This window comes from Procambarus clarkii, chromosome 43 (genome assembly GCF_040958095.1).
Source record: "Procambarus clarkii isolate CNS0578487 chromosome 43, FALCON_Pclarkii_2.0, whole genome shotgun sequence".
In the NCBI taxonomy this organism is placed as follows: Eukaryota; Metazoa; Arthropoda; class Malacostraca; order Decapoda; family Cambaridae; genus Procambarus; species Procambarus clarkii.
The window spans coordinates 33,351,591-33,370,226 of NC_091192.1; the positions used below are offsets into that span (position 1 = coordinate 33,351,591).

The 18,636-nt window shown below is 38.1% G+C and overlaps 1 protein-coding gene across 1 annotated transcript in view; it reads left to right on the forward strand.

Moving 5' to 3' along the window:
* Positions 1-7,449: 7,449 nt before the first annotated feature.
* LOC138349936 (ATP-dependent RNA helicase DDX24-like) overlaps positions 7,450-18,636 on the forward strand; it is a 38,371-nt gene continuing 27,184 nt past the window's right edge. The window contains 5 exon segments of the mRNA XM_069299935.1: positions 7,450-7,617; positions 8,238-8,450; positions 11,821-12,252; positions 14,106-14,639; positions 14,895-15,085. Coding sequence (XP_069156036.1) covers positions 8,253-8,450; positions 11,821-12,252; positions 14,106-14,639; positions 14,895-15,085 — 1,355 coding nt within the window. The 5' untranslated portion in view covers positions 7,450-7,617; positions 8,238-8,252.

Sequence of the window (18,636 nt, forward strand, 5' to 3'; positions counted from 1 at the left end):
ATTTTATACATTCATACCCTTCCGTTCATACATGCGCTGGTTTGTGCTTGCTGCTGTTCTCGTCTGAATAAATACATGGCACTTGATCATATAATTCTCTAATTACAGCAGATTTAGTATTTATGTAAGAATCTACCTCAGTGTCATAATAAAAGTTTACTCATAAATTTTAAGTTTAATTGTAATTTGATAGTGGCTTTACAAGATTGCTAATATGCTATGTATGTATTCTTTTATAATTAGCGCTTCCATTTTTTTATTATTATTTTCTACCACAGACGTGGCCACACATTTACAATGCTAACCAGCATATATACATTTTCTTCTGTCCTCCATGGACAGGGTGAGAGAAGTGTTAAACATTTAGTTCAAGGATTAACAGTGCTTAACGCACTGTTTGTATTACTGTTTGTTAACAAAGCGAATTCTTATCAGAGAAGGGAAGGGAAGAGAAGAGTTGTCAATGTACAGAGTGTCTTGTATCCTTATAATTGTTCCGAACCATAATGGAAACAGACACAAGTATAGGATGGGTTAGCCCAAGTATCGCGTTTTCAAAAGGGTCGCCCGTGTTGGAAAAGACGAACGCTGAAAGAATATTGTTGAAAACATCTTGATAACTCATTAAACCAAAATTATTTATTAGTCAGAAGAAAGACAGAAACGCGATCTATATGTAAAACCTCTACCAGACAAATATTTTAAGTAAAACCGAAGATATTTGTAGTTGTATAAAAGTGGCAGTTTTCATCGCTCGTCGAGCTCGAAAACCGCAGCATTCATCTCAGAACCATGCCTATTTCACGCAGATTCCTTAATAAACGTAAGAGTTTTATATGTCACAAGAAAGACAGATATATAAGCTTCGTTCTAAATACCTTAACATGAGCATATTTAAATTTAAAGCGAAGATACGTGTACTTTTATAATAGCCGAGCTCCGACTCCGGACAGATCGATCGACGGAGCAACTCTCTCTCAGAACAATGTTTATTTCACGTGAATTCGTTAATAAACATATATGTTTTATATGTCTCAAGAAAGGCAGAGATATAAGCTTCACTTTAAACACCTTACCATACACATATTTAAAGTTCTAATGAAGATTCATGTATTTTAAAAATTACGGAGCTTCGACCCCATACAGACTGAACGACAGAGCAACTCTCTCTCAGATCAATGTTTATTTCACGTAAATTCGTTAATAAACACAAATGTTTTATATGTCTTAAGCAAGATAGAAATATGAGCTTCATTTTAAATACATTACAATAGACAAATTTATAGCTCAAGTGAAGATACATATGTTTTTATAGTGGCGTTCAGTAGCTTGTCGGGCATGGAGTGCAGACGCCTACGCACTTGCCGATATATTGTATAATTAACAAAGATACGCTAATAAAACCTAAAATCTTATATGCCTCCAGAAAGACCCAGATATGAACATTATTATGCTTGCACCAAATGAAATATATCATGTTGGAGGACAAAGATATATCAATTTTAAATTAAGTTTCGACTCCCGCCCGGGCGAGAGAGAGATGAGGCGACTCTCGCCCCATCTATTGGAGATTCTGTCCACTAAAGACCCAAAGCTACTCAAACCCTCTTAGTATTATTTAAGTAATGAAGTAATATGGTATATTTACTCACTATAATGTGGGTGCTGAATGCAGAACATGAGAAAACATATATTTACTCCAAACTAATATAATTTCATTATGAAATAAGTAAATAAGTGGCATCAAAGGAAGTCGACGGTCCAAACGTCAATGTTGTGGAGCGACTTATCCAAGATATATCGTTGTTTGGAAAGTGTTTGTTGGCATATCCAGTTGTCGCACTTCTCTGCACAAATTATCACAAATTTAAATAATAATGTTAACAAGTAGAATACGTATTTTTAATAAAATCTAACATAACTAGCCAGAAAGCATTTAACATTTATTAAAAAATATATGTTTGGCAGTTAAATCGACTTCATAGGACAATAGTTTTGTTATATATACTTGGTATTCGTTGACATGCGTTCGCTACTTAAACTACCATGTATTGTACTTATGTAAAATCTCCCATGTCTCTTCGCTCGGCTTAGACTTGGTTACAAGTATCTCTGGGAATTCTCATTATCTGCTGGTGTAGACCTGACCAAATGTAAATTGTGTCAACAAAATTATTCGCACACCCTCCGTCACTATGTGATGGAGTGCGAGAAGATACATGAATTTAGATTTAGATTCAGATTCAGATGTTTATTCAGGTAAGGTATATACATACAAGTGATGTTACATTAATGGATTGATATATAGATAGAGCTAGTACATACAATGCCTAAAGCCACTATTACGCAATGCGTTTCGGGCAAGAAAAACATTAATATCTAGAACTTAATACTAATTGAGCATAAAGAATAAAAGATGTTGAGAACAAATACAAATAAAGATAAAAAAAAAGGGGGAACATGACTGAAAAAGCAGCACAAATACAATAGGTTGACAAACAGTGTTGATTAAAAAAAAAGAAAAAAAAAGAAAATAACAGACATGGGTTGACAATAGAGGAGTGAGGTAGATTACAGGGAATTTATTAGGTAGTGTTTAGTTTTTATCTTAAACTGGTTGAGAGAGGTACAGTCTTTAACATGGTTGGGAAGGTCATTTCACATTCTGGGCCCCTTGATTTGCAGAGCATTTCTAGTTTGATTAAGACGTACTCTAGGAATATCAAAACTGTATTTATTTCTGGTGTGGTGCTCATGGGTTCTGTTCCAACCTTCTATGAAGCTTTTAAGATCAGGATTGGCATTATAGTTTAGCGTTTTATATATGTATAATACACATGAGAGAATGTGCAGTGACTTAATATCTAACATATTAAGAGATTTGAGTAGGGGTACCGAGTGATGTCTGGGGCCAGAGTTGGATATTGTTCTAATAGCGGCTTTGTGTTGGGTAATTAGAGGACGTAAGTGATTTTGGGTAGTAGAACCCCAAGCACAAATACCATAGTTGAGATAAGGATAGATAAGGGAGTAATAGAGAGTCACCAGAGCAGGGCGTGGTACAAAATATCTGATCTTAGAAAGAATGCCCACAGTTTTTGAAACTTTTTTTGATATATTTAGAATGTGTCCCTGGAAATTCAGCTTGTGGTCAATGAGAATGCCAAGGAATTTGCCATCTAATTTGTTACAAATTTGGGTATTGTTTATTTTGAGATTTATAAGACTAGAGGATTTATTGCCAAACAGAATATAGAAGGTTTTGTCAATGTTAAGGGTGAGTTTGTTGGCAGTTAGCCAAAGATGGACTTTATTTAGCTCAGTATTTACTGTGGCATTTAGAGCAAGAGGGTCAGGACTGGAGTAAATGAAGGTTGTGTCGTCAGCAAATAGAATTGGTTTGAGGTGTTGGGAGGCATTTGGAAGGTCATTAATGTAGATGAGAAAGAGGAGAGGGCCAAGTATGCTGCCCTGAGGAACACCAATGTTGATGGGTAGGGTGGGAGAAATTGTATTATTCACAGAAACATATTGGAGCCTGTCAGTAAGGTAGGACTCGAGGTATTGTAGGGAGTGTCCTCTGACTCCATAATGATGTAATTTAAGAAGAAGGTTTTGGTGGTTGACAGTATCAAAAGCTTTACGCAGGTCCACAAATAACCCAACAGGGAGCTCCTTTTTATCAAGAGCTGTATGAATCGAGTTAAGCATACTAATAAGTGCATCGTTAGTGCTTTTTTTGGGTCTGAAGCCATATTGGCAAGGGCTAAGTATATTGAGTTTGGCTAGATATGAGTAAAGCTGCTTGTATATAAGTTTTTCAAAAATTTTTGACAAGTTTGGCAGGATTGATATAGGTCTGTAGTTGTTAACATCTGTGGGGTCACCACATTTGTGGACAGGCGTTACTCTCGCTTTTTTTAGAATATCTGGAAAGGTTTAGAATAATTTAGATTCTAATTAGATTCTAATTTAGATTCTAATTAGAATTTAGAATATCTGGAAAGGACTAGAGACAATTCTATAACCAATGTTCCAGCGATGTGTAAATATTTCATTCAAAATGATCTGCTACCAGAAATTTTAGCCAAATATCCCCAGTTTGCTAACTGTAGGTAGTAACTAAGTGACTGTAACCTACCCACCGCTGCCCACTGGATGGGGGGCGGTGTGCAGGACGACATATAAATTTTGACACTAGCTCTCCACATATGTCAGTTGCTTAATTTAGAACCTGTACTTGAGGTCGATCTCGAACCCATTGTTGATGTGACGACTTAGAATTAGAATTATTAATCTTACTTTTTCGGTCATATTTAATAATATATATATATATATATATATATATATATATATATATATATATATATATATATATATATATATATATATATATATATATATATATATATATATTATTAATATGTCACTATATTTAATAATATATATATATATTATTAAATGTCACTATATATTATTAATATGTCACTATATTTAATAATATATATATATATTATTAAATATGACCGAAAAAGTAAGATTAATAATTCTAATTCTAAGTCGTCACATCAACAATGGGTTCGAGATCGACCTCAAGTACAGGTTCTAAATTAAGCAACTGACATATGTGGAGAGCTAGTGTCAAAATTTATATGTCGGGTTCACAACTTGTCGGGTTCCGATTGCATTACTCCGGGGGTGTGACTTGTTGGGCTTTGAGTTGTGCATGGTTGTGCTCCAGTTCGTACATGGTTGTGCTCCTGTTCGTACATGGTTGTGCTCAGTGGTTGTTTGTATACTAGTGCTCCAGGTTTGTTTGCTAGGGCTTTGTTTCTTTGCAAGGGCTTTATGTTTGTTTGCTAGAAATTTGGGTTTCTTTTTTTGTGTATAGTTCAATTGTTTGATATGGCTCCATAGTTGGTTTCTAGGACAAGTGGAGGGTTTTAGGTAGCTCTAAGCAGATTTTTGTTTGGTCGAGCTAGGAATGGAGTTTGGTTGTGCTCTGGGACTGTTTAGCTTTATGGGGGTTGGATGAGATGTATACTTGCTAGGCTTACGGTTACACAACTGGTCGGGGTCTGGTTACACAACTGGTCAAGCTTCGGTTACACAACTGGTCGGGCTCCGGTTAAATAACTGGTCGGGCTCCGGTTAAATAACTGGTCGGGCTCTGGTTAAATAACTGGTCGGGCTCCGGTTAAATAACTGGTCGGGCTCCGGGGGTGTCACTTGGGCATGGTCGGGCTTCCGTTCGTGCATGGTTGTGATCCAGAGGTTGTTTGTTTGGTTCGTTCATGCTAGGCTTGTGGTTAGACAACTGGTCGGGCTCCGATTACATAACTCCAGGGGTGTGACTTGTTGGGCTTTGGGTTGCACATGGTTGTGCTCCGGTTCGTACATGGTTGTGCTTCAGTGGTTGTTTGTGTACTAGTGCTTCAGGTTTGTTTGCTAGGGCTTTGTTTATATGTTTGCTAGAAATTCGGGTTTCTTTTTTTTATATAGTTCAATTGTTTGATATGGCTCCATAGTTGGTTTCTAGGACAAGTGGAGGGTTTTATGTAAGGCTAAGGAGATTTTTGTTTGGTCGAGCTAGGAATGGAGTTTGGTTGTGCTCTGGGACTGTTTAGCTTAATGGTGGGGGTTGGATGAGATGTATACTTGCTAGGCTTAAGGTTACACAACTGGTCGGGGTCCGGTTACACAACTGGTGGGGCTCAGGTTACACAACTGGTCGGGCTCCAGTTAATAACTGGTCGGGCTCCGGTTAAATAACTGGTCGGGCTCCGGTTACACAACTGGTCGGGCTCCGGTTAAATAACTGGTCGGGCTCCGGTTAAATAACTGGTCGGGCTCCGGGGGTGTCCCTTGGGCTATGGGTTGTGCATGGTCGGGCTTCCGTCCGTGCATGGTTGTGATCCAGAGGTTGTTTGTGCACTAGTGCTCCAGGTTTGTTTGCTAAGGCTCTGTTTATATGTTTGCTAGTAATCCGGGTTTCTTTCTTTTGTATATAGTTCAATTGTTTGCTATGGGTCAATAGTTGGTGTTCAGGGCAAGTGGAGGATTTTTGGTAGGGCTAAGCAGATTTTCGTTTGGTCGAGCTAGGAATGGAGTTTGGTTGTGTTCAGCTGGGACTGTTTAGCTTTGTGGGGGTTGGATGAGATGTATACTTGCTAGGCTTAAGGTTACACAACTGGTCGGGGTCCGGTTACACAACTAGTGGGGCTCAGGTTACACAACTGGTCGGGCTCCGGTTAATAACTGGTCGGGCTCCGGTTAAATAAATGGTCGGGCTCCGGTTAAGTAACTGGTCGGGCTCCGGGGGTGTCACCTGAGTTTTGGGTTGTGCATGGTCGGGCTTCCGTTCGTGCATGGTTGTGATCCAGAGGTTGTTTGTTTGGTTCGTTCATGTTAGGCTTGCAGTTACACAACTGGTCGGGCTCCGGTTACACAACTGGTCAAGCTTCGGTTACACAACTGGGCGGGCTCCGGTTACACAACTTGTCAGGTTCCGATTGCATTACTCCGGGGGTGTGACTTGTTGGACTTTGAGTTGTGCATGGTTGTGTAGGGTTCGGTGTTGAATGAACGAAAAGGACATGAGCAGTTTAAATTGCGAACGCATACCAACGAATAACGCTAGTATCTATATAACAAATTTATTGTCCTGTGGAGTTGATTTAACTTCCAGACACGTTTTGTTTAATAAATATTAAAGATTTAGTGGCTGTTTATGAAAGATATTATATAAATACACATTCTACTTCTTAATATCACCAATTAAATTTGCGACAATTTGAGCCATGAAATGCGACGACTGGATCACTGTGTACAGGAGGCTGATATGGCAGCAAACACTCTCCAGGTGACCATATATCTTGGATAAGTTGCTCCACACAATTGTCGCTTGGACCGTCGACTTCCTATGGCGTCACCTCTCACATATTTACGTCTCATTTCTTTATGAAATTAGATTATTTCAGAGTAAAAATAGGTTTGATCATGTTCTACGTGTAGCACCAACATTATATTAAGTAAATATACCATATTTCTTCATTACTTACGTAATGCTAGGACGATTTGTGTAGTTTTGGGCCGATTTGGGCCGATTTGGGTAATTCTATGGACCGCAGGAGGGTGGCTGTGATGAAATGAGGATATTAGATGAACTTATAGGTAGCTCTTGATCTATACTCTCTAATCCCTGATATTATAGGGTGTACTGCTACCCTATTACTCAACTAAGTTTGTTAATAATAAAACAAAAGGGGCTTAGATCAAAAAGTGAACCGCTGTGCGTGATTGGTATTTTACTAACAAACAACAAAAATGTACAATGTAATCACTATTATCAAATCCTCTGTAATTTTCCCATAAATAAAATATTATTAGTATTGTGATTGGTGTTATTATAATTATTTTTAAGTCCTGGGGATTTTAGTGGATGTGAATGTGTGTGCCATGTGGTGCTGGAGGTAAACATTGGTCGACTCCGGCTGCCTGGAAGATGGAGGGCCTTACACGCTAATGTGCAAGAACAACACTAATGTTCACAGAGTGCGCTCTTAATATCCATAATAATCAACCAGTTCAAACAATAGGTATCACAGAGAAGGTGAGGTTAGTCTTCGCCAGCACTATTGACCGCATACAACTGCAGCTGTCAAAGAGATTAGCGTGTACTCGTTCAAACTCTGCATCGTTTTGAATGTATTTCTAATTGTTAAAACGATTTCGTTAAAATTACTGTTATCGGGGACAGAAAGTCTGTACGTAGGCATATTGAGGTCCACCCGCCCCTTCCCCTCATTTTCTAGGCCAACTACTGACCATCCCTAGAAGGGAACCTAGGTACGGTCCGTCTAATTACCACAAGCTACACAAGCTTCACAACGCTTCCTGGCAATACGTTAGTAATGAATAAATATGATTTATTTACTCATTATAATGTTGGTGCTGAATGTACAACACGAAAAAACATAATTTTAATCTGAAAAAGTATATTTTTATAAAGAAATTAGACGAAAATAAAGAGCTGGGACACAAATCAAGTCGACGATCCAAGCGTCGGTTAGGTTAGGTTAGGGTTAAACACTCGAGCCCGAGTGCCTGAGCCTCAGGTCGGGCTCTGGGAATAGAAGAACTTTCAAGACCACTTCCAGGTATACTCCTGGATTTATTTGTCTGTTGCTATTTGATGTTTATACAACTTTTTCATAACTTTTTATTTTCCTTCACAGGCCAGCAGTTAGAAAATGGGGAAGAACAGAGGTAAGGCAGCAAAGAAAAGTGGTGCAGCAGGAAATTCATCATTACTTTCTGCACCTGTTTCAACTTCACATGAATTTGAGGGCTTGGCGGGCTTTGAGGAAATTACATCATGTACACTTATGAAATTATCCAAGCGGGGACCAGTGAAGAAAGAAGTTTGGGAAGATGGAAAAATTGTCAAGGTAAGAAGTTATGGTAGTATTTTGTATTCTTTAGATCCAAGATTGATACAAGTTTTCAGTTCTAATGGCAGCTATTAAACTAGTGAGTAATTTGATATTACCTTACAGATATTGCATTATAAATATTACACAGAGAAATCACATTATCATGATATATCAATGAGAAAATTCACATTAGCCGTGATGAGGATTCAAACCTATGCACTGGGAATACCCAGCGCATAGGTTAGAATCCTCATTATGGCTCCTGTGGATTTTCTCATTAACAATAATAATATTATTTATATACAGTGGCACCTCGACTTACGATTGCCCATACTTAAGATAATTTCAAGTTACGATGTAAATTTCATCGAAAAATGCAACTCGACCTCCGATGGTGTCGTCGACTTACGATATTTGTTGGTATACGTTCGGGTCGACCGAGCGCGTGGTTCCCGGTCACGCGGCCGACCTGCCTCAGTTTACTACAGCTGCCCGCTTAGTGACGATTGCGCCTATAAGAAATTTCGCTTTTGTGGTGTTTTTTTTGCATTTTGAACATTAAAGTAATTATTATATATCACGCCATGAGTCCCAGGAAAGTCAGTGGTAAGGCTCAACATATGAGATCCCATGTAAGGATGATCATAGAGCAGAAACAAGAGATCATTCGTAAATATGAAGATGGTGTGCGGGTTGTTGGACTGGCTAGGCAGTACAAGAAATCTCAGTCAACGATATCCACCATACAGGCTAAGAAAAAGGACATTATGGGCGCTAAAGTGATGCATCATTACAGACAAATGTTAAAACGAAGGGAAAAACAAATGTCTCTTGACAAATTTGTAGTGAGACAAACAAGTACTGAACCACAACCAGGTCCTAGTGGTATTCAGGCAAAACGTAGGAGAGAGAGTACCCCAGAGAAAACATCACTGCCTGATGTGATAATGGAAGGGGACTTCCCTTTCAAACAGTAACAACTCTCCTCCCCCCTTATCACCATCTTCCATATGTCATCAAGAGCCCTCCATAAAGGTAAGATAAACTTAGGTACTGTATTGTAGTTAGAAAAAGCATTGTATTCAGTACAAAATGTATTTGTATGTTAATATTTTTGAGGGTGGAGAACGGATTAATTCAAATCCCTTTATTTCTTATGGGAAAAATCGCTTCGACTTACGATCCGTCTCTGGGAACGAATTAGTATCGTAAGTCGAGGCCCCATTGTATTATAATAATAATAATAATTGCCCAGAATGGCAGTTCACAATTTGGCCCAGGGAAATATGCCTCATAAATTCACCTTAAACTGTACTACTGTAGTGCCAAAACTAAGCACCTCTTCCCATCACACTACACCCTCAGCCGTGCTCACGTTTCTCAACTTAATTTACCTTTTTGTATGTGTGTGGACATTTTCTTGCTCCTAATTGCTCTAGCTTGACAACTACTGCCGGTAGACATATTTTCTACTTGCAAGTAATGAAATAATCAAAGAAAATTTTTAAAATAACCTTGACATCACACCACACGAACATAGATGGAAAAGCACATGGTTGGGATGCATCCAGTTTCAGCATGGTTACATCACATATGTGTCACATACACACTGTATTATTTAACCTGTAATAAATGTACAAATATAATAAAGCACTATTTTGTATTTTATATTAATGCTGTATATATGTAGGTAGGCCTATGCCAAGCTACCTGTTGTATGAAGAAGCTCTGGTACATAACCTGTCCGAGGTTGTTCCACTAACCATATTCTTTTGGTTCACTAAGGTTCTATTTTAATATGATTGGTTACTTCAGGGTTGCAGTGTACAGTATGAAGAAAATATTAAAAGTGGCAGAGAGAATTAGGTGGATCTGTGAAGATGATTCAGTCATTTTGAATGGTTTAGGGAAAGTATTTAAAGGAATTTGAATGTGGTGTAAGTGGAAGGATACAAAGAAGATGGATAGATATGGTTAGTGAGTGTGTGAGGAAGTGGGAATTGTATGTGTGTAAACTGTGTATGAAAGATTCATAAGAAATATTTCTAAATGGACTCAATTTGGTAAGAGAGTGAATGTTTGATGTTTTATAAATTACAATTAATGGAAAGCAGTTCACATGTTGATGTATGAAGGGGGCATGTTGCTACAGATGTATTTATTGAATTTAATTGTGCTGATGTTATGTTGCTGCAGTATATTATCTAGAAAATATAACAAAAGGACGGGATATTGTTTTGGGTATTCTTAATCGTCTTTACCTTCCTCATTTCCTATTTCTTCCCAAATTATATCTCTTCACTCTATGAAAATGGGGGAAACAGGATAATAGTAGTAGTGATTTTATATATATATGTGTATATATATGTGTATATATATATATATATATATATATATATATATATATATATATATATATATATATATATATATATATATATATATATATATATATATATATATATATATATATATATATATATATATATATATATATATAAATAAATATATATATGTCGTACCTAGTAGCCAAAACGCACTTCTCAGCCTACTATGCACGGCCCGATTTGCCTAATAAGCCAAGTTTTCATGAATTAATTGTTTTTCGACTACCTAACCTACCTAACCTAACTTTTTCGACTACCTAACCTAACCTATAAAGATAGGTTAGGTTAGGTTAGGTAGGGTTGGTTAGGTTCGGTCATATATCTACGTTAATTTTAACTCCAATAGAAAAAAATTGACCTCATACATAATGAAATGGGTAGCTTTATCATTTCATAAGAAAAAAATTAGAGAAAATATATTAATTCAGGAAAACTTGGCTTATTAGGCAAATCGGGTCTTGCATAGCAGGCCGAGTACGACGTTCTGGCTACTAGGTACAACATTATATATATATATATATATATATATATATATATATATATATATATATATATATATATATATATATATATATATATATATATATATATATATATATATATATATATATATATATATATATATATATATATATATATATATATATATATATATATATATATATATATATATATATATATATATATATATATATATATATATATATATATATATATATATATATATATATATATATATATATATATATATATATATATATATATATATATATATATATATATATATATATATATATATATATATATATATATATATATATATATATATATATATATATATATATATATATATATATATATATATATATATATATATATATATATATATATATATATATATATATATATATATATATATGTGTATATATCAGTATATGTGTATATGTTTGCTTATTTGTTGATGCTGCACTTCAGTAATTGTAAAACATTAATTTCAGAAGAAAAACAAGAAAGTGGCAGAAGTGAAAGAATTGAATATTGAATCTGAATTGGGTAGCCAAACTAAAAAGGAAAAGAAGAAGAAGAAGAAGAAGAAGAAAAAGAAAAAGAAGGCTTCAGATTTGGGCGATAAAGAAACTGACCAAAATGAATGTATGAATGAAATTCCAAGTGAAGAGAATATTGAGAACCTTCCAGACCAGGAGGTTGGACTTTCAGCAGTTAAGAAAAATAAAAGAAAAAAGCAGCATAAGACAGGATTGGAAGCTACTCCAGCTAAGAAAGCACGCTATGACAGTGCCACATTCCATGGGGGAAAAAAAGGTACTATACAGAAAGTGGATGTGTCTGCCTGGGAGAAAGTCTTCGTTCCCCCACCTGTGTTGCAAGCCCTGGCTGAATTAGGCTTCAGCCAACCCACAGAGATTCAGGTAATAAATAATTATTGTTCATTTTCCCATGATTAAATCAGTTTTCTTACTAAATGACTTTTTGTAGTGTCATTAGCTTAGCAACTTGAACTATGAATATCATTTATATGTGTATGTGGTGATTTTAGCAACACATCACTTGTAAGAAGTGTTGTTGGAGTAACTACATTAGTGTAAACAAAGCAGTCTACTCCAACTGGCAATTAGTGATGCATTCATTATTAATTTGAGGTGGGATTTCTTAGCTTAAACCACTTGGTTTCTTCCTTAGGCAAGTTCTGCTCCATCCAGGACATAAGACTTCATTTGGATCCTGTGTGACATTTGTTTAGTTGTATGGTCTTTTAACATATGAATGACACAAGGGTAGACACCTAGAAACTTTCATAATGTGTATAACATGAAACCAGCAACCAGTCACACGAGAGCACAAGCACTAGTACTCCACAACCAAGTTCTATTCACATCAGTTGAAAATCCCACCAAAGCACACGGACATACCATGCTACGTTGCGTATTAATACCATTTTAATGTTTATTGGTTCTTAAGGAACCAATGGAATTGTCACAATGGGGTTGTGACAATTCTTTGACAATTGACAATTCAATGAAACTTTTGGGCACATTTCCTTTCACTTGATGCCTCTCATCAACTAGTAGTAAACATAGGTACCCGGGAGTTAGGTATCTGTTGTGTTGCCTCTTGGTTAAGGTCAGTCATTGGCCTAGAGGGTTCTCATTAAGACTACATGCTTTCTGTACATTTTTTCATTTTTATTTATATATACAAGAGTTCTTATATTCTTGTAAAGCCACTAGCATGCATAGCATTTCAGGCAGGTCCTTTATCCTAATTTTCCCCGGAAAACGACCCACCAAATCGTTTAACAACCAGGTACCCATTCACTGCTGGGTGAACAGAGGCTACAGTTAAGAATTGGCGCCATGTCAATCCTCCCTGGCCAGGATACGAACCCAATCTAAAGCGCACGCGAAGCGTCTAGCAAGTGTCTTACCACTATGCCATGGGGACTGCTACATGACTGGGAAACAATATTTACTTGCAATGTATCTGAACACCTTGGTTTTCATCCATTGATTTGATCTGTTATAAAAGATAAATTTGGCCAAACTAAAACCCAAAGCAAGTCAATAGCATTTGCTGAAATTATTGTGTGATATCAAGTGAAGACCTTTATGATGTTATATGATTAACTATTTGCATAATAAGAAATGTGCTAATAAATGATTTAAATGTTTGTAACATTATGACAGGATGGACAATGGACACAAAATACAGTAACTAGATATATATTTGATGTAAATGGTTACAACAGTAGTTGATGCATGGTACAACAGTGTCATAATATGGTGAACTGTAAAGTGCTGCTCTTGAATACTGGTGGCAGCAGAGACCGGTCATGGTTGGTGGAATCAACACTGGTACAAGGGGATGCTGCTGGCTGCTATGATGTGAGGCTGTCGGCTGAGTTAGATCAGAGGTGGTGATGCTTCTGGCTCATCTATGTTGAGACTACCCTGATGCTGGGGTTAGACAGCCTTATATCCCTATCCACATGACTTGGTTTAGAGGAAGGCTGCTCATTAATTGGCTGATGGGAAACTGTGTGATATCATTTGTAGTATTATGTGGAATTCTTTGGAAAATATGTGCAGATGTCATTTGTAGTAATTGGAATTCCTGGAATATTTAAGTAGCTGCTACATTATTTATAATGTAGTTGCTACAGTCTCTTATAATGTTTTTGTGTATATTGAATAACTATAGTATATGTACTGTACAGTTAAAATTAAAAGTTTACATAGTTGACCAGAGTTTTGTGTTCTTTCAGAAACTTGTGCTCCCCGCTGCAATCAAAGGTCGCATGGATATCATTGGAGCTGCTGAGACTGGGAGTGGGAAAACTCTCGCTTTTGGAATTCCCATTATACATGGCATCCTTGTGGATAAAAAGCACGAAGCAGAGTGCCTACATGACGAGGCTGGGGATAGCGGTGTGGAAAATAGTGATCTTGAGTCTGAGCATGGTGCTCAAGTGCACGATGTTGCTACCTTAGAGAATAGTGCAAGTTCAGAATCTATTGATGATGATGATGATGATGATGATATTTTAGATGCAGATAATAAAGAAGTTCAAGAGGGAAGTTTTGACAATGAAAGTGACGATGATTTTGAAAGTGATGCTCACAGTGATACGACTTCTGAAAAGGCAGATGAAGATAACACAAGTTTCGGATGTGTAAAAGTTATAGATGATGTTGATTTTGACTTTCTTGATGAAAATGTGGCTACCAAAAGTAATGAGGAACCCCAGAAGCCACTTAGAGCACTCATTGTAACACCGACTCGGGAACTTGCTATTCAAGTATAGTATTTGCATAAAGTTCTCTGTTTACACTTTTTTATATAGCTATATTTTATTGATATGCAGACAGTGCATCATAATAATGTAGGGGTTGGGTGTCTAAATTGACATTTATCATAGTAACAGTAACAACAGTGCAATTATTCCTTGATAACTTGTTCCATAACATATTATCTATCTTATATTTGAATACTTGAATATTGGAAGTGTACCACTGAGAATCACATCAAAATATAATATTGTATCTCATTTTAGATCAAAAGCCATTTAGCAGCAGTACTGGTCCATACTGACATTCAAACAGCTGTGATTATGGGTGGTGTGTCGCATGAAAAGCAGGAACGTTTGCTTCGCCGTGGTCCCGACATTGTCATTGGGACTCCTGGACGGCTTTGGGAATTGATAGAGCAAGGCAACAAACACCTCACGCAGGTCCCAGATGTTCGGTAAGCTGTGTTTGAATTAAGGTTAAACTGTTCCCATTAAGTACTTAAAATTAGCAGACATATCTAAAGCTGATTTTTTCTGTGGAGAGCCTCTCCAGCTTCTCGGAGCTTATCGGGCTGATATATACCGTATGTATTAGGCTATGGCATCAGTCAATTCGACTGGAGTTCTATGCCTACCGGGAACCACGAGCCAGAACTTTGCCCCCTCAGAGAGGCATAAGGAGCAACAGCCTACAGAAACCTTTTATGTGGTTGGAAGCATTCTATGTCTGCTATTGACCGGGTTTGGCACTCAAAAAAGTAGGCGTCCCAAAACAAAGTCGACTCAAAATCGAGACAACTGGCTGCAACCTGTGGCCCAAAGCGACACAAGAACAAGCTGGACAAGAAACGTTGACCAAATAACATCGAGCCAGGACCCTGTTCAATCTCCAAAATCCCCATGCCCAACATCAGCCCAAGACATGTTGCTGAAGACAGCAATCAACGCAGCAACTTACGAACATAATGGACACGAGAATAGATCACAGGCCGGCTAGACTTAACCCTGCGGATGACCTGGGAGACCCAAGCCCTGGAACAGGGAACGAGGGAAACCATTTCAACCTAAAGCGTATCCCCGGCCACAGAAGCCAAGGCACGCAGGTAATGGCGAAGAGCCACAACCGAACACAACACATGATGTACCCCCAGCCTGATCAACCAAGCATTAATGACCTAAGGACCCCTCCGGAAGGCAGCTATCTCGTTCTTCTCCAGAAAAGAAGAAATCTGCAAATAAACATCGACTACCAGGACCGAAGGATCAGAAACCCCTGTTCTGTAGGAGAGCATGAAACTCGCTAATCCGACCCCCAGAAGCCAATGCCAACAGAAAGAGAGCCTTGGAAAAACCACAGTGAACCGAAGGGGCCACTACAAACTTAAGAGAAGAGAAATTAGAGAACTCTGTCCAAGGACCAGGACGGCTCAGGCTGCGTATGAGCAAGCCGGAGGTGAAACAAAGCACGAGGACGCTTATAGAATGGGGCAGAAGTGACATCCACCCCGAACGTAAGTGTCACACAATACGAGGCGGCAGTACTTGGCATCAAATGATGGTCCTGAAAAAGCCAAGAAAGGAAGGACAAGACAACCTGATCATAAATAGAAGACAATCTACGAAGAGAGAGAAAATGGCAAAAAGAACACCAGGAAACATACTGTCGCCGAGACAAAGCTCTCAGGTGGGACACCATCAACAAAGCCACCTGATCACCATATAGATGGTGATAAACTCCTTCAAAAATTGTGAGCGTTCTGCCTCTCTGTTCTGTTTTCGGTTGCAATTTTCTTACCAAGTGGGGTCTGTTTTGTTATGCCTACCTTTCTGGGTGCCTAACCGTGGTCGATGGCAGGGGGAAAAACCCTCAGTCACAGGAATTTTCCAGGACCATTGCACCCAATGTCTCTCTGAGGGGGGCCAGGTTCTGGCTCGTGGTCCCAGTAGGCCGAACTCATTGACTAAAGCCCTGGCCTAATGTATCGCATATTAGCCCGATAGCTCCAGGGAGCCGAAGGGGCTGCATGCAGAAAACTACAGTGGTACCTCGGAATGCGATTGTCCCTGTATGCGAGGTTTTCGGAAGGCGAGGTGTATTTACTCCAAAAATTTGTCTCAGAAGGCGAGGGTTACTTCGGGAGGCGAGTTTGGGCGCGAGTTTGTTGATACGCGTACAGCCGACCTAGCGCGTTCGTCGCCCCTCCGCCCCGCCGCCCCTCAGTTTATTATTGTCTCGCGCTCAGTGACTACCCCCACATCAATTCTTCTCGCGGATTTTCAGTGTTTTGTTGGATTTTTGGTGATTTGTCTATACAATTTGTTATTATATATCTCACCATGGGTCCCAAGAAAGCCAGTGGTAAGGATAAAGGCCAGAAAGCTCATGTGAGGATGACAATAGAGGAGAAACAAGAGATCATTCGGAAGCATGAGAACGGTACACGTGTTGTTGAACTTTGTAGGCAGTACAACAAAGCCACATCAACAATATGCACTATACTTAGACATGGGTTGACAATAGAGGGGTAAGGTAGGTTACAGGAAATTTATTAGGTAGTGCTTCGTTTTTATCTTAAACTGGTTGAGAGAGGTACAGTCTTTAACATGGTTGGGAAGGTCATTCCACATTCTGGGTCCCTTGATTTGTAGAGCATTTCTAGTTTAAGTCGTACTCTAGGAATATCAAAACTGTATTTATTTCTGGTGTGGTTATTTCTCTTTGTTACAAAGACAGACTAATTTAACTTAACCTTCCTAGGCCTAATATAGTGCATATGTGTTTAAGAAGAAAAATAAGATTATGGGTGCTAAAGTGGCAAAAGGAGTAAGAACATTAACGGCACAAAGACCACAAATACTTGAAGAAGTGGAAAAGTTGTTATTAATTTGGATACACGACAAGGAGTTGAGGGGTGATAGTGTTTCGGAGGCCATTATTTGTGAGAAAGCCAGGGTGTTGCACGAAGACCTTCTAAAGAATACCCCTGCAACGAGTGATGCAGATAAGAAAGAGTTTAAGGCAAGCAGGGGCTGGTTTGAAAAATTTAGAAAGAGAAGTGGTATCCATAGTGTTACAAGGCATGGGGTTATGTGATGTGATTATGGAAGGGGACTCCCCTTCCAAACAGTAACTCCTCTCCTCCTCCCCCCTCCTCACCATCTTCCATACGCCTACAGCACTCGACAGCAAGGTAAGTAATAACTGGAACACAGTTTTGTAGGTTTATTTAGATGAATTAGGTAAATTAGGTATAAAAATTTAGTTTGATGTGGGGTTTTTGGGGTAGTCAGGAACGGATTAATTCATTTCCCTCTATTTCTTATGGGGAAATTAACTTCGGAATGCGAGTTTTCGGAAGGCGAGGCGTCTCCAGGAACGGATTAAACTCTTATTCTGAGGTATGCCTGTACATTGAATAGTGCCAGAGAAGATAGCTCTGAAAGGTGATGGCTGTCAACCATTGATGTCAGAGAAAGGAATTAAATAAAGCTGATGAAGAAAGCCAAATTCAAAGACATGCAAATGGCTGTTTAATCATGCATGTTAAAAGAACATTAACCGTTGGACAGCGGTTATCTTTATATGTTGACTCATGGGGTAATGAAGTTATCATCATATGACAATTTTAACAATTATTGTCTGGATTTCACATGTATGATGCAAATAAGGATATAATTGCTTTCTGTGCAGCCCGTCCTCCTAAGGTTTCCCATAGCCAAGAAACTGTCATACTAAAGGACCCTCTCCTAATCTACCCAAAACAGAAGAAAATGAGAAAGTATGTATATTTTGCAAGCCGCTACCATTTTCTAGTACAAGTACAATACAATGATTTTTGGCTTTAGGTAGGGTATGCATCAAAATGCAACTCTCTATTAGGAGGATGGGTTGCTCCGTGAATATAATGAAGTTTACCTTGACCCATGAAAAAAATCCTGCTACCATTTCATTATTACCTTACTAGGTGAATGTGGTTGTCATAAATGTTTCTAGGGGAATGTGGGC